The sequence below is a fragment of the Amaranthus tricolor genome, chromosome 8, assembly GCF_026212465.1.
Source record: "Amaranthus tricolor cultivar Red isolate AtriRed21 chromosome 8, ASM2621246v1, whole genome shotgun sequence".
In the NCBI taxonomy this organism is placed as follows: domain Eukaryota; kingdom Viridiplantae; phylum Streptophyta; class Magnoliopsida; order Caryophyllales; family Amaranthaceae; genus Amaranthus; species Amaranthus tricolor.
The window spans coordinates 25,659,595-25,676,731 of record NC_080054.1 but is presented as its reverse complement, the minus strand read 5'-3'; the positions used below and the strand labels follow the sequence as shown (position 1 = coordinate 25,676,731).

Genomic DNA, 17,137 nt, shown 5'->3' with positions numbered 1-17,137 from the left:
TTACAAGTATTTTTCAATTTTATACTTGATTTTACTTGTCAAATAAAAATATTTACTATTTATATACATTTTAAAATTAGTACACGCTAAATTAGTGTGGATCAAGTATTAACACAAATCGAAATTGACTTTGATCATAATTGAAGGAAGCACAATCCACTTTGCTTTAGCACAAATCTCTCTTGTTCTAAGTATTTTCAACTAAGTAACTATTTTAAGTGCAATTTTGAATTTTTTAAGATTTAGAATGACAGTTTTAAAACACAAATTAACTAGCTAGACTAAATATGAAACACAATAATTTTTATTCAACTAATTGACTATGTCAACTACAAATGTGAGTCACTATAATAATTATTTTATTAAGACAAAAGCGACTATTTTAAAAAAATATAAGCTATATTATAATTATAAACTGTCTATTTTAACATTTAACGTGATTATTTTAAGACATAAACAGATTATATTAGCATTACAAAGATCTAATCTAGCCCATCCACAATCTGGTGATCAATTATTTTTTTACAAATTTGAGTCATGGACAATTAAGTTGTATCAAGAACTTATTAGGTATTTAAAAGACTATGTCGACGAATTGGAGCGAAATAAATATATTATACACGCTTTAAAATATTTATATATTCTAATAGTCTAATAGATAAGTTTGAAATAGAATTAATATAATTTTAAATTTTCATTATCATTTTCACCAATTATAATAACAGTAAATCATACGATAGCAAAACAGATCAATCAAATTTAAGTTTTCATGGTTGTAATTATTGATACCACGATAATATATTATATAAAGGAAATATTACCAAAAATAATCCAATTTTTTCATAATTTTTCCGCAATAATCTCATCTATTGATTAAGCATGAATAATCCCAACTTTGAAAAGTATTTTCCTTGAGTAAACCCGGTAACCTGATAACTTGTTATAGCAAGTTTTATTTTTTCTAAAAACAAAAGATAAATTAAAATAAAATTTCAAAAAAATGTTAAAAAAAAATTCTGAGTTGTTTATTAATTATTCAAAATTTTTATGTAAATTTTTTAAATTTTTCTCTAATTTTATATTAATTTTCAGTTTACTTTTTTGGTGAATTACCTACTATAGCAGGTCATCGGGTTATCCAAGTTTACTCTAGGAAAATACCTCCTAAAGTTGGGATTATTCATGATTAATCAATAGGTAGAATTAGAATTATTGTAGGAAAATTATAAAAATGTTAGATTAATGTGTGAAAGGTCCATAACAAAACGTGAAAAAAGAGATTTCCATTGAAAAAATAGCAGAATCATTGGAATATCCCAAAAGTTATAGGAGTTCCTCCTACCTTAACTAAAACACCTAATTTCTTATAGGCTTAGGAAATTCTCATAATCAGTACAAAGATTTAAAAAAAAGTGTCAAGAAACTAGCAATTCAATTAAAAGTTTAAGTTGATGGTTAAGGTCACGAGATATATGTTATTTACTCTAACACGCTCTTTCATATGAGAGTCCTTTGGACTAGAAATATGAATGCAACACAAGCTCTCCTTGTACCTGACGCTGACTATTCCATTTTAAATGAGGGGTGATTGAGATTCGAACCTATGACCTCTTGTCACGTTGGCTTCTGATACCGTGTCAAAGAATCAACTCAACCAAAACTTTATGCTAATGATTAAGACCTCAAGACATGTCAAAAATTCTAACAAAAAGTACAACTATTTGAATTGTGTTGATGATACTAAACGAATGTTGAAATTAAATGTGTGGATGAGAATAAAATAAAATAAAAAGAACATTTTTGTAAAAGAAAATTATGACAAAATAAAAGAAACAGACCAATTAAAAAAGTGTGTCAATCTCTTAAACACGGCGGTTATAATACATGGCATGTGACAAAAACTTATTCTTCAACAAATAGACATCACATTGAGTTAAAAAAAAAGGACTAGGGCAACATTTGTTTTTTTGTAAAAAATGGTAGGAACATAATCATGTAATAAGGTGCAACTAACCTAGTTTCCCATGACTGATAGGGCAAACTTAGAGTTGTGCTCTTACTTAGCTTGTAGGAGTCAAGTATAAGAAATTGCACCTTCATTTGTGAAGAAAATTAAGAGAGGGCATGCATGTAGGACAAAGTTAAGAATAATCATCATGTAGTTGTTTGAAAAAAGAGGATTTAGGCTTCTTAACAATGAAACATGAGGATTTATGGAGGTTTGAATATGATTGTTATTATTTCTTGTACAAGTAAAGGATTCCCTATATGGATAATTTAGCTTTTACACTATGGAGTTAGTGTCTTATTATCTATTTGGATACTCTTTTGTCTTGAACGATTAGTCTTATTTTTCTTTTTAGTTCGTAAACTACACTTTTTTTCAAATATTCGTCTAAACATTTAACTTATCTTTTCATCTTATTTGTATTTTTTCCCACTTTTTCATAATTATTCATTTACTTTTTATCAGTTCTAATATTATTTGTTTTATATTTTCAACCATTTGTACTTGAGACTATTTCTATGAAGCGGTAACTATATACTTACAATATTGGCTTTATTTGAGAATTGAGGAGTCCCCTTGGAGTGTGCAACTATGCATTAGGCGGAATCTAGTTTCAAAGGTTACCTAATCCTATACACAATCTAGTTTAGAGTTGACTGCTTAAATCATTATCATTGTACCCACTATAACCTTTTTATAGAAATTATACTCTAGGGTTAAAGTGGATTGAATGACAGCAAACCATGTACCTTTATTAAAAGTGACTTAAATCCTTGCAACACAACACGTTAGCCTTGCTCGAAGATGATCTCCCCAAAAGCCCCTCCGACGCTCAAGTCAGATTGGGAGACAAAAATCAACGGAAGTATGATATTTGAATGAACGCAAGATTATATTATCAGATATCAAGATATATGTGGATTAAGTTTAGTATATTGATTGGAAGTATGATGGAAGAGTAACGATAGGTAATATGTGAGCTTAAAGGGCAAATGAATTCCGTAACAAATATTTACAGTGGTTGAATCAAGGATAAGAAGGTAATTCAATGCACAAAAGATGGACATTATGTGTGATAGTGGTAAGTAGTAGGTTTGACCAGCAGTTAGGGTTTGTGAAAAGAGTTACTTAATGGACAAGTAGGAAGAAAAAGTCATAAGCCTCTTAACTGTAGGTCAAGGTTAATGGAAAGTTAAGATATATGGAAAATGAAAGTCAACAGAGTATTTAGGTAATTTCATGGTAATAATTAAATAAATAAATAAATGCAAGTAAATTGTAAATTTTTATGTTGACACCCTTGGCCCAAGCCTCCTTCACTACCTCAATTACAATCCTAAAACCCGAGAATAAGAAACAAGGGTCTCCTCTGACAATTCTTTTTCGTCTAAATAAAGAACCTACACAAATTATCCATCCTTTTCAGTAAGTTTTATGTTTTAAAAGTAATTGCATGTTTATATTTATGAAGTATTAGACAGATAAATTATTTGTCTGAAAAGTAATATTTTTTACCAAAAAATAACATTTTTCTCATAATTTTTTGGTTTTTTCATAAAATCAATAGTGTGATAACTATTACAATTGATTTGTATTTCTAAAAGATTATGGTTCTCCTTTCTAAGGGGACATGCAGAACTGTTACATTGCAATAACTCGTCATACAAATACATCCAAATTAAGGTCTCATTTTCACCACACTTGACTAAAAAGCAAAAAAGTGGTCCTCTTCACTCAATAACACAATGGACCCACCTTAACCTAATCAAAATCCCTATTTTCTGCGTGGCTTCATTAGTTTCCTCATTTCAATCCCTTAACAAAACCTTTATAACCAATCGGGTAAAACCTTTATAACTAATCGGGTATTATCTCACTTGAAACATAACTCATATTTTTCGTGTATACTTTATAAACAATTAGGTATTATCTTAGTTGAAACATAACACATATTTTTCGTGTATAGTTTATAAACATTAAGATATCATCTCAGTTGAAACATAAATTATACTTTCTATGTAAAATTTTAAATTTGATTTTCACCGTCACTTTCTTATCTCAAACGAGCCCCTACTCAAAGTTGAACATTCACCTCCTTTATATATACATAAAAACTATTTATACTCAAACCAATCATATGTTCATATACAAGTATTTTTTTTTATCTATAAAAATAACAATATATACTCCCTATGGAAGAGTTCACCATAACCAATGTTATTCAAAAACTTGGTGACAACCAAAACATAGAATTACTAAACAATTTCTCTCAAATGAATCAACCTCTTGTTTTTGATTATTTATCAAATAATAATAATAATTTTCTAAACAATAATAGTAATAATACAAATAAGAGTATATGTGAGCCACCTTACTCTCTTCAACCATTCAGTAATCACCCTGAAAGCTGTTCATCTCAACACACTTTCTCTTTAACTGATCAAGATCATCTTACTGCCCTTCAATCTTCTCCTGCTTTCCATACAATTAATGTAATGCTTTTAAGTTTGTTTACAAACATTCCGTACGATCGATTGCACTGATAATGACATATTGTGGGAAAAATGTTACTATCAGTAGCAATCTCAAAAGGGCAGTTTACATATTAATTTGTCTTTGAATGTTTTGATGCAGAGTATAGAAGGAAAAAAGAGGAAGAGAAAAGAGGAGTCAGAAAAGACTAAAGAGGTGATTCATGTAAGGGCTAAAAGAGGTCAAGCTACTGATAGTCATAGTCTTGCAGAAAGGGTAAGCTTGTTTATCTAAATTAAATACTCCTAATATTTGATTTGATACTAAAAAGAATATATTTGTTAACCATAGAGTATATGAAATATTTTCTAATCATAACGATCAATTTAAACTTTTGGTTAATTCTAGATATATACTTATTTTGGGCCTTAATTATCAGTTTAAGTTGATGGTTAAGGCCGCAAGATATATTATATAGTTTAACAGAATGAGTAAGATTTGATATTGACGAACAAGGTTATCATAGATTCTTAACTATCGACTTAATTTTTTTTATATGTTTTGAAGACTCAAAATATGTTATATTCTGTCAATTTGTTTGACTATTATTTTTTGCAACATTGATAAAATTGAGGATGAAATGATGTTCGTAGGTTAGAAGAGAAAGAATAAATGAGAAGCTGAAATTGCTCCAAGATTTGGTTCCAGGATGTTACAAGGTATATTATCGGATAATTATATAGTGGATGATTTTTAAAATTAAAATTACGGCTCTCTATGGTGGATGAGTTTTAAAGCTTAAACTTACACATTGCTTTTGTGATGCATTTTTTTTTCTCTGAGTTTATACCATTTGACTTAAAAAGCCATTACATTTTGTGGTTGCAGCAGACAATGGGAATGGCTGTTATGTTGGATGTAATAATCAACTATGTACAATCTCTTCAGAATCAAATTGAGGTTGGTCAACATATATATACTTCAATTTATATCACTAAATTTTGAATTAATAAATTTATAAATGGTTTATTATTTAAAATTAATTATTTACTTATAAATTCTGGGCTTCAGTTTCTTTCCCTGAAGCTTTCAGCAGCAAGTATGTTCTATGACTTCAATTCCCCTGAGGCTGAGGCCATTGATGAGACTCTACAGGTACCTCACTTAATTTTTTCATTTTCTATACTACATATTTGATAAAGAACATAACATGTTCTAGGGCTATAATCATCTATTTAAACTGATAGTTGGAGCCCCATGATATTTTATACTCCAATTATTTTTCGACTAATTTTCCGACTCTAGGATGTTAGTTGGAAATTCCAACTGTTTTTCTACTAAAATTTAACGATAGACCGACTGCATTCATTTCAACTATTTGAAATAGTCGCAAAATTGGTCGGTATAGGCCTATACAGCTATATCCAGTGATTTCTGACTAGTTTGGTTAGTTGGTATTGAGGTTTTCTAGTGATATACTCTATAAGAACAATAATTAATTCATTCTTAAATAATAGTGGAATCATGATAATTGCAGAGGACAATAAACCCTTGTGATGCTAACTTGGGGAGAATGATGAGAGAAGGATATGAAGGCACCACACTTCCAAGTGTTCATTCATCTTGGCCATTTTGAGTCGTGACAAAATCTCATCTTATTGGTTTATAACAAACTATTGATGACAGAGCATAAAACATATAAAAAATTTGATATTAATAAACTCAACTATTTCTCGTTCACTCTTAATACATCTAACTATCAATTAACTCAATATAAACTCAAGTAATATTAAGGTTGTAAAAATGAACGATTGAATAATAACTCTCAAACTAACTCATCGATACAACCTTAATACTTGAGTTTAATATTTAGCTGTATTTGAATTAACGAGATGTGAAATAGTTGGCTTTTTAATGTCAAATTCTCTTATAATATATATAATGAAAATATGACTATCAGCTTAAGTTTTAAAACTGATGATTGTAATCTCATAATACGTTATATACTGTATCACTTTAATACTAAGACATCCATGCCCTCACCTCATTTGAATGTTACACAACCAAGTCATCAAGTATACATTACATGACTATATGTAGTTAGCACTAGCATATATATTTACATGCACATGCAGACCCATTGAAGTACACAAGTCTGACTAACAGGAGCAAATCAAGGGAATGAAAAGACTGCACCCGATACCTTAATTACACTGTTAATTACTGTTATACCTTAATTATAAACAATAATATTATTTAATTGGTTATGTATGGATGATTATAATATATCTTAATTTATTCAATCCGATCAGAAGATTACAAAGACATGATTGTTCTTGTGTTCAATCATTTTTTAGTTGAATTTTTTTTTTATTAAATGCTTCATTGTTACTCTGTCCCACGAAATTTACCCTACTTCCAATTTTAGTTTGTCCGATTAAATTTGTTTAATTTTTTATTTTGGACCCTGACTCACATCTTTTTTTGAATCCTGTCTAGACATTTTACTTGTTTTTTCATAGTATTTCCACATTTCTTGAACTATGGTTTTTTTTTTTTTTTTTTTTTTCTCTTAAATATCTATAGAGCAAATTTGGTGGACAAGACATAAGGAGAAGGGAGTAGCTGGCAACAATTCATAATTGTATTCTACAGTTTTAGGAAAAAAGATGCCTGTTTTTTTTAAGTAGTTGCAAGGTTTAACAGTAAATTGAAGATAAATCTCTTTCAAAAGCAGGGTTTTATGGACCCACATGAACTGAAAATGACTTCCAATTCATTTCCCTGACACTAAACCCTTCTTCACATAACGACAATTATAATGAAACCACATTTCATTACCACCTGGAAATTAAATCAAAAAAAATAATCACAATTTTAAAGATAAAGTCTTATCTATAATTAGTAACCCCTCTAACAATATCTCATTTATTTTTTTCAACATTTACTAATCACTCTTAACTTTTATTTAATTCTTAATCTATAAGACTATAAGTTACGATAACATGTAATAAATTTATCTCAATGTAAATTTTGTTAAGCAAAAGCTAACAAACATCCTCGGAGCGTTCAATAACAAGAATAATAATATACATAAAAGAGTAATTTAAGAAATAGAATAAAATGATATGTTTTAACGTGTGGTTTATTAATCCCTCAAAAACGTTTGTTTACAGGATCCATTTATATTTTCCATAAACCGATGTGTACTATATGGACCCTCGTTTCAACTTAATGTTAATTAGGTTTTATTGTGTCATAAATTGAAATCTAATTTTATTGCTGATGGAAGGGCAGTTACTAGCGAGAATCGAACCTAAATTCATAAGAAAACTAATATATACTTCAACTACCACGAAACTCAATTCTTTCATGGATCACTTGTTGAATTAGTTACATTTGACTTAAATTTGAGTTACCGGTGAACAAGTAATTTTGGTGGAACTAGTGAAGAACTAGAAGACCATTATTGGTATACATAGGGCATAACGAACTTCATGCCATTACAAGGAGCATTATACCTTGACACAAAATAGTGTGAACATTGTCAAAATCCTTGCATATAAAAGATGAATGAATTTACTTTGTTGTATTCATGGCAATCTACCCATTAATCTTCCAAACAATTTCTATCGGACTCTTTTGCAGCCCATGGAACAAAAATTCCCGACGTTTCATGTAACACTCCAGAATTCCCGAATTCCCGACCTCATTAATATAGAAAACAAAAACCGAAAGAACGGGAAAAAATTCGAGGGTTGCATTAAATAAAATAAAATAGAAAAGGAAAAGCAAATTTAAAATTGAAGGAGTAAAGAGACTACTGAAAATAATTTCCGACTCCTTAAACGAACCCAAAATCACAATGTGCGGGAGGTGATTCGGGCGTTACTTTCCATGTTTCATTTTGCTAATTATTCCGCTGGCTGTGAGCAGAGTTACAAATAGTTTGTTTTGTAAGTTGGACTCCTTGAATTTCTTTGGCAAAGAATCCCAATTAGTTGGATTCTTAACCGGACTCTTCACAATTATTATATCCTAATCAAATCAGTCATCTTATATCCTCACTAGACTAATCTAATTTGGCTCAAATGTTACTCATCTTATTCAAGAATCATCAACCTGACGTTGCTCCCGGTTAACGATTATCAATCCTAACTAAAACATTTGAACTTTATTATATCCTAATCGTATTCAGCCCTCTTATGTCCTCATCGGGTCTTGTCTCAGACACCAATCCCGATAAACGATTACCAATCCTAACAGGATCATTCAGACTTTATATCCTAACTTTATCAGTTATAGAAACTAACAACCACCTTATCCAAGGGTCCTCACAAATATAGTAATCTCCAATTACATATACAGTAATTTTCCCCAAAAAAATAACTACAGATGTCAAATCTTCTGAAAAGATCACTATGAGAAGCATGAATATGAAGTATGACATTAAAACAATGAAAGTTCTTTTTTGTTAGGAAGGAAAGATACTTCTCTACCCCTCCCACCATTTATCGTCGACTATAAGGCTCCTAATACCCAAACTATGCAACTCAACGTACATTCCATTAAAATGTATTATCAAATAAACTAACCCAGAACTCCAAGCAGTCGTTCTCTATATGTGAAAAAATTGTTCTGAGCAAAATTTTTTTAATAACAGTATCTAGTGGACATATAGATAAACAGTAAGACACACAAAAGATCCGAATTACTCGTAGTCTGATGCTATATCCCACAACGGTTCGACAACATTAAGTAAGACGCATATAGATAAACTAGGCAACAATTCTTTCAACAATTCTACTTTTCACCAGAGAGTAAGAGGCAAAATTGCAAATACAAAATGACAAACAATATAAAACCAATTATCCTTATTTTCCGTTTAACAATTCAACCAATTATCCTTAATATAGCAATCAATCTATTAGTTTCTGATGTATGTAGCCGAGCATTACCTAATTTCAGTTACCAGAGAAAGTCTATTCCTGGACGAAAAATAAAGCATGGAAAAAAAATTACCTTCTAGTGATCCCAATACCCCTAACAAAAGCATTAATAGCAGTTGGCAACACACCCCTACGGTGCAAACCAGCAAATGTCACCAATCGTGGATCATCCCATCCATCAACATACTTTTCAGTGACAAGACGATTCAGCTGTTAACGTCATATTGAAATCAAATTCAAGAAGTCGTAGCAAAAGTACATGTACACAACTTTGATCCGCTACATACATCAGAAACTAATAGATTGATAGCTATATTAAGAAATAGATTCTTACTTTACGCTTTGACATCACAGTATTCGTAACATTCAACCGAGAGTACTCCCATACATAAGGCATACAGGCCAAACGCATGTAATAACCAATAATAAGAAGCCCGCCTTGTCTCCTATTCCAGCGTACAAAGCTGCATCAAGAAACTGGATATATAAGTTTTAAAGGAAAAGAAAAGATGTGAAACAACACTCAACAAATTAGAGGCCTTTCATGAACAAGATGCAACAGGTTAAAGGGGAAACTGGAGAAGTATGACGCACACGGCTAACAGTCATAAGTTCTAACTTTTCTGCTTTGAAATTTGTACCCTCAAATCCTCAATGAACTACATATGCTGACAGGGGTGCAATTTCAATGTAGTATGCTTGAATGCAAGGCTGTCTGCAAAATTACATGACATAGATTACAAGTCTGATACCCTATCTATCTTAGAATATAAGGCTTCCAGAAAAATTAAGTCGCATTCCTTATTTGGTGCTATGACCCCAAATTAGCTCCCATCTATCTTCTAGCACTTCCCACCGTAGTTTTTGGGATACCTTCCTCTTGCTGCTGAATTCTTCAGCATCCCCATGTGCAGAAGCACCACTATGGCACTAACACAATGTTTGTGGCTCCCACTGGGGATGCTTAAAAGTGCAACAAACAAGAGCCCACAGCGAAAGGGAGGCACTGAAGCATGAGATAACCGGATAATTCCTTTTTACTATAAGTGAACTTTATATTTTATACAGCTGATGCCACCCTTGGGCTTAGTACATATTTTTATGATCAAAGTAGCATGCAAGTTTTTCAACTTGCAGAGGAGTAGTCCTTCATATGCTATTTTACATAGAGAACTTAAACAGTTACCCATAGGATTACATGTGGGTGGCAAAAAGGGAGAGCGGCAAGCCAGCAACTGTAATATGATATGAACGAGCTGTGCCCCCAAAGCTTAAGGATTTATTTATCGAAGAGTCATAAGATCACCACTACTACATGGATGAGAATGTTGGACTTTTAGGAAAGACCATTGTGTCATGGTCTCATGGATCAGGAATGAATCAGGACCAACATCACTATGCTGTCTCTACTTTTTATTAAATGATCCTGATTCCAGCAAATCTTTTACAATCACTTATCTTTTTTTTCAAGCTAAGTCCTCCAGCCAACCATTCCAAAGCCTCTAACTTGAGCATCCCTTCCAGCCATTAACTGAATAAGTGTTATCTTTTGGTCCACTGGTGATTCGATCCAGACGCATATACAAGGTATTAACTCCCTGCCTCTGAGAACTCCTGATTGAAAATCTAATCAAATCCTTGTCACATATCTTGGAACTTTAGGTTTAACGACAATAAATCTAGATGAGCAACTGACCATAGAATCAGTAAAAATAAGGAGAGAGATCTCTAGTGCATTGCAAATTTGCAATACTAAAGTTAGAAAGTTGCACACCAGTAAGATGTAACTTGTAAGTTGTAACCCATATGTAAATGACTAAAACATACTCAGTAAACTAGATAAAAATTACCTAGAGAGATAGAGAAAGAGTAACAGAGAACTTTTAATAAACAAGAAAATTACTTACCGAGTGGGTAACATTTTCAAGTGAATCAACAGTGCAATGTGCAAAATCATAGCTGGGATAAATACACCACTTATCTCCTGCCTTAGGTTGACGAAGAGACTGCTTTTAAAAAAATGAGGTAGGGAATAATTAGCATCCCAGTAGAATCATTCAGATGAGCCATTTGAGTTAACAAATAGGCATGCTTACCTTGATTCTGTATGCAATTAGGTCAAACATATTAAAGTTATCACTCTGCATATCTTGTTTCATCCTAAGTGTTGCCTTTCCTTCCTCAACCATCCCCCTTCTCGTTTCCTTAAAAAGTTTCAAAGATTCTTCAATTGGTCTGTCTCTCCATGGACTATTCATCTTTTTCTCTCTATACTCCTTTATCTCTTCAGCAGTCTGCAATGAGATGCACAAGGAAACAAAAAAGGCTGGAGACGTTAACAAAAGGAAAAAGAACTTCGTCAAGGAAAATTTTCATTATAAAAGAAAATGAGTATACTTTGTAAGCAGATCAAAAAATGTTAAGAGCAGCAGAGACAGACAACGATAACAATCTGATGATCAACATAAGCGTGACCCCTCTTTATGAGTTCAACAGCTAAATCATACAGGTCTAGGAAATAATTACTTGTATAGGTTATCTGCATACACTCGAGATAAGATAAAAATTTAAGCGAGTTTGCACTGTAATACAAACATGAATGAATAGCAAAACTATTTTACCTTAAATGGGGCCCATCCCATCCATCTGACTATATCTTCAATATGGTCAATGTACTCTGTTTTTTCAGCTTCGGGATTTGTATCATCATATCTAAATTGAAATTAAAGTTTATCAGATATCAAAAAACTATCATTCAACAATATAGAGGAGCTGATGTTTCTTTCTGGATTTATTATTTGCAATTCCACAAACAGTTCATACAACAATGCACGTCGGAAGATTTCTACAGACCATAAATGATAAAGCAATTGGAAGATAAATCATAATCACAATGCCATAATTCAGTCACAATTCACAAACCACTTCCAGAATAAAGAAAAAAGGTATAAGCAGATTGTCCCCCAAGTGATAACAGGCTTTTCACCTTAGGATTCAAGAGCCATACTTGCTGTCACACAAAAGCTTCTCCATTTACAGAAAATCAAATATAAAAGAAACCATTACTGGGGATAACAGGAATCAACAATCCAGACAATAAAATATTCCACTACACATTTTTCTCATGTATCATAGATCCCTGTACCCAATTAACCAATAAAAAGTGTTCACTGATCCATTAGCAAATAAATGCAAACAATGCATCAGTTTTAGGGGTTCCTAATTTTGTTGTAATTCCAAATCAAGGATGAGGAGACAAGCAGTGGCATTATATAGCCTGCATGACATGAAACTACAATGATTAAAGTTTAAGCCAAAGACATACTCCCTAGTACTTGCTCTTTGTAAATCGCAACACTTTCCCTTTTCAAGAGTTTACTTTAGTTGCAACATTCTTTTTTAGGTTTATGGGTTCTCTACTCTATATATCCCTCTCATCAAATGATGTAGAAGTTTCTCAAACAAAGGTTTTAAAAATTCACGACCAACAAAATTCTCAAAAGACAAAGTATGTCCACCATAGATAGCAATGTCCACCTCTATCTTTTGCCAACCCAAAATCAACAAACATAGCCTGTAACAATGACAAATTAGGAATATGTTATGTTAAATTGATCTTGATTTTCCGGCCTCCACCAGACAGATTGCAGTAAGTTGCATGTAACCTTAGCATGACCAATATGAAGATAACCATTTGGCTCAGGTGGGATGCGGGACAAAACTTTTCTCCCCGTCACCTTCAAGTGCTTCTCAAGAATCTCCCTTGTATTAGAAGCTCTTAGGACAGAACCATCACTGAAGAATACTTCTGTGTGGACCTGAAATACACAGAGGACCCAGTGAAGTCTTTTCTGAACGCACATGGATCCTAGGGCTGTTGCAACAGGTAAAACTAACACAGAAATTCTCACACCGTCAAATTGAAAAAAAAAAGTGAAAAATGCATGTCATTTGAAAAATACTGTGACCAGTCCACTGTATATCTTAATTATTTTCAATAATCAAGTAAATGGAAACGGCCCATAATCTTATCTAAATTTCTCTAATCATATTCACAAATGTTGCTGACACCCAGACTAACAAAACTCAAAACAAAAATAGCAGACGAAAATTTGGGTAAACAATGGTTATTGATTTTAAAGAAAATATTTCTTTTTAGATATGTATATACATAATACATGTAAAGGTAGTAAAGAAATCGGATCCATAGGGTAAAACATCTCCCATATCAACGAATTGCAACCGTATAGTAGAGGTTTTTTATCTTATCAAGACCAAAATGTAGGCCACGAGGCCACGACAAACCAAAATGTTATATTTGAACAATGATCGGATCAGTACTTAAAAAAAGTTATGTAAGAAAAAAAAAAAAAAAAAAAAAAACATTAAAGCATGCAAAAGTTTTCTACCTTGAGATTTTCCTCTGGTGACGGAAAGATAGAAAAAGGGTTAAGTTCTTCTTCCGATGGCTGGACAGGTGATAGACAATATCCACCTCAACCTTAGCAAAGTTTTTCCTTTTTCTTTTTGACTGGCTTTTCATCATCCGCTGCAGTCCTTTCACCCAACAACTCCTTTAGTTTTTTATCTACAACTTGCTGCAATATATACAGATATCATCAATACGATAATAAATTACAAAATATATACACAGTAAAACATCTAACTCATAACTCGGTATTGTAGTGCAGTGGCAACTGACTCATTTTGAACCAAGTTCGTAAAGAATGAAAAGTAACCTTCACAATCTTTGGATCAGCCCATGGTTGTCTCTCTCGAACACGTCTAAATAAGTCACCAACTGATAAAAGGGAATTCATAAAATGTTATCAGCTATGGAAATCATTACATACTTACAAAGTAACATAATGACACAATATAGTTCAACTTGGAGAATCTCAAGTAAATGTATAATACAAGCAAAAAAACAGCATCCCAGGCTCTAAAATCCAACCACACCAACTCACTCGACTATATCGACAGAACAATGCAATTGAAACACGTCCACCGAATAATCTGTATTCATTTGAGAAAAACAGTGCTCACCTTTGATGACACGACATATTCAGCGACAACCGGCCTATGCACAAGAGCATTCGATGGAAATTTCGTGGTAACCTACCATCAAATCAAACAACAAAAACAATTTGCTCAAACAATCTGACATAAATCAATCATTTGCTTCCTCATATAACAAATTAGCAATTGTCTTTACCGTGTAAAGAAGATTCCCAATTGTCCGGTCGCATCCATCAGTAACACCAGCCTTATTACCCAGACAAACAAATAAAATATCAAAAAAAATAAAATAACCCAAAATTAGACTTATTGGACGAAAAAAAATCAAAAATTACCTCATAAATCACCGCCAACCTTATTGTTGGCAATTGTATTACGAGCAACTCTTCATCTAATCCAATTCTGAGAAAAAGCTCGACTGCATTCTCAGAGCTTTCAGGTAATTTCGTCGGCATGGTGGAGAGCAAATTAGGGATTAAGGAAGATTCTGCAGCAAGCAAATTAGGTGATTATTTATGAACAAATTGTTACAGTCAGGTCAATTCCAATACGTGTTGGTGTAAGGTGTTGCCCATGCACAACAGCACAACCTTTCCAATTCTTAGATCATTGTTTATTTAACAATTTCCAAGAATCAGCCATAAAAAAAAATTGGTTGATTCTTTTAATATATTAATAAAAAAATCAAAAACAAAAATACGCAAGCTGACATTGAAAATGGAATACCTGAAAATAGAGAAACAAGTAGGGTTTCAATGAGTTCTTAGAGGAAGTGGAAGAAGAAAGGCTTGAGAGTGTGCTGGGAAGGTAACGGAGATTCCCCTCGGAGGCGCTAAGTCCACAACGTTGGGTGACAACACAACCGACGAGGTTTTTTTGTTGGGTACGAAATGGAGTTCCATTAATTTTGATGTGTCTTTCGCAGACAATTTCTACGAATTTAATCAACAAATTAACTTAAAAAAAATTCATTCAATCCGTTACTACAAAAAGCTCCTAACCTACCACTTTCTCCGTTACTACAAAAAGTTTTTGTATATCATAAATGTTAAAATAAAAATAATTTTTTCATTTTCATTCTAATATTTTAAAAATATTTTAATATTTTTATATTCTTTATGGTGTCTATATCTTTCCCACAGAGTGCACATGATTCGATTTGGCCTAATCTGATACTAAAATCATAACAAACTAAAAATTTCGGTCTGAAAATTTTTCAAACCGGACCATTTGAATCACCAGATCGGGCCGGACCAAACCGGACCAAACGGTTTTTTAAAACTTTTTCCCAAATTAATATTTGTGTTTATACAAATATTCTGCACTTAAAATCATCAAATATAATAATTTGTAATTAGTTGTTGCATTAACATTATTCAAGTATATATTATTATATGAAAATAACTATACCTTGAAATATCTAGCAACATATTCTTTTTTAAAAAAAAAATTATGATTTTTGGTTACTTTGCGATCTGGTCTGGTCTTAAAAATAAAAAATCAGTACCAGATTGTAAACCGTAATTTTTTGAAAAAAAACAGACATCGTTTATATCGTAGACCAGACCAAATATTAAAACTATGGTTTGATCCGGTTTGGTTTGCGGTTTCGACCAAACTTTGTTTAGCCCATAATCCCACTAACTTTATAAAACCTTTTTTTATTAGTTTGGTCCCTATATTTTTCTACTAACTTTCTTTTAATATTTATATAATGTTTATAATCCCCATTTTTCCTCTATCAAATTTATTATATTCAATAAAATAATATATCCACTATCTAAATAATTTTATTTTTTCTTAATTCCTGTGTATATTCTTTGTAGGAACTTCATTAAGGAACGGAGGGAATAATTGGCGTCATTATTTTACTTTAATGTCTTTGTTCTTAGCCTTTTACATATAGTTCTTTTACTCGTTCTTATATTTCTACCTTTTTACTTTATTTTTTATTTTTTAATATGTATTTTATTTTATTTTTTTAATTATTGTTAATGATCATCGTGTGTCTGAATTGCAGGCTTTCTAAGTAGTTGCAGGTTCTCACACTCTTTGAAGATGTTTTTTGAGTCGAGAGACTCTTTAACTACACTCTCCTTTATGAGTATGAGTTATCGTCTTTCTTCTCTTTTCAAACCCTTAAAATACACTTGTTTCGGTGATGAAACAAGGAAGTGCGAAAGACAATTAAAATACCTGGAGATAGGTGGAAGTGTGATCAAGAAGAGCGACTCGTGGAAGGAAGCGACTTGAATTCCTGCGAAACAACACGTTAGCCTTGTCCGGGGGGTGATCTCCCAGAAAACCCCTCCGACGCTCAAGTTAGAACGTGGATATGATAATATGTAGTAAGTGATTATAAACTGAATGCGAGATATTGCGGTTGACGTTACGGACTTTTGGTAGGCTAATGGAGTTGAAAAGGAAGTAGAGAACAAGTAAGGCTCTTGTAGATTATTTTTTAGATGTCCTCTCCTCTCTGATGGCTGTCCCTTTTTATAATGCTCAAGGAGGAAGTTATTCCTGAGGAGGAGTGGATGATCATGGGAGTAATGGGCAGCAGCTGGTGGTTATGATGGAGAGTGGAAGATAGTGGGCAGTTATCTACCTTGGAAGAAGGATGATCAAAGAATGTGGGTGAGTGGGAAGTTGAGTCAAACAGGTGGTTATTATTCTGGAGGGAAATTAG

The 17,137-nt window shown here is 32.2% G+C and overlaps 1 protein-coding gene and 1 pseudogene across 1 annotated transcript; one reads left to right on the top strand and one right to left on the bottom strand.

Annotated features, from left to right (window-relative positions):
• Positions 1-4,343: 4,343 nt before the first annotated feature.
• Positions 4,344-14,932, bottom strand: LOC130821730 (glutamine--tRNA ligase, cytoplasmic-like; annotated as a pseudogene).
• On the top strand, positions 4,478-6,785 carry LOC130821080 (transcription factor bHLH75). Its single transcript, XM_057686696.1, has 5 exons — positions 4,478-4,756; positions 5,134-5,199; positions 5,369-5,440; positions 5,552-5,635; positions 6,018-6,785. Exons 1-5 carry the CDS (start codon positions 4,637-4,639, stop codon positions 6,114-6,116), a joined length of 441 nt encoding a protein of 146 aa, XP_057542679.1. The 5' UTR covers positions 4,478-4,636; the 3' UTR covers positions 6,117-6,785.
• Positions 14,933-17,137: the final 2,205 nt, after the last annotated feature.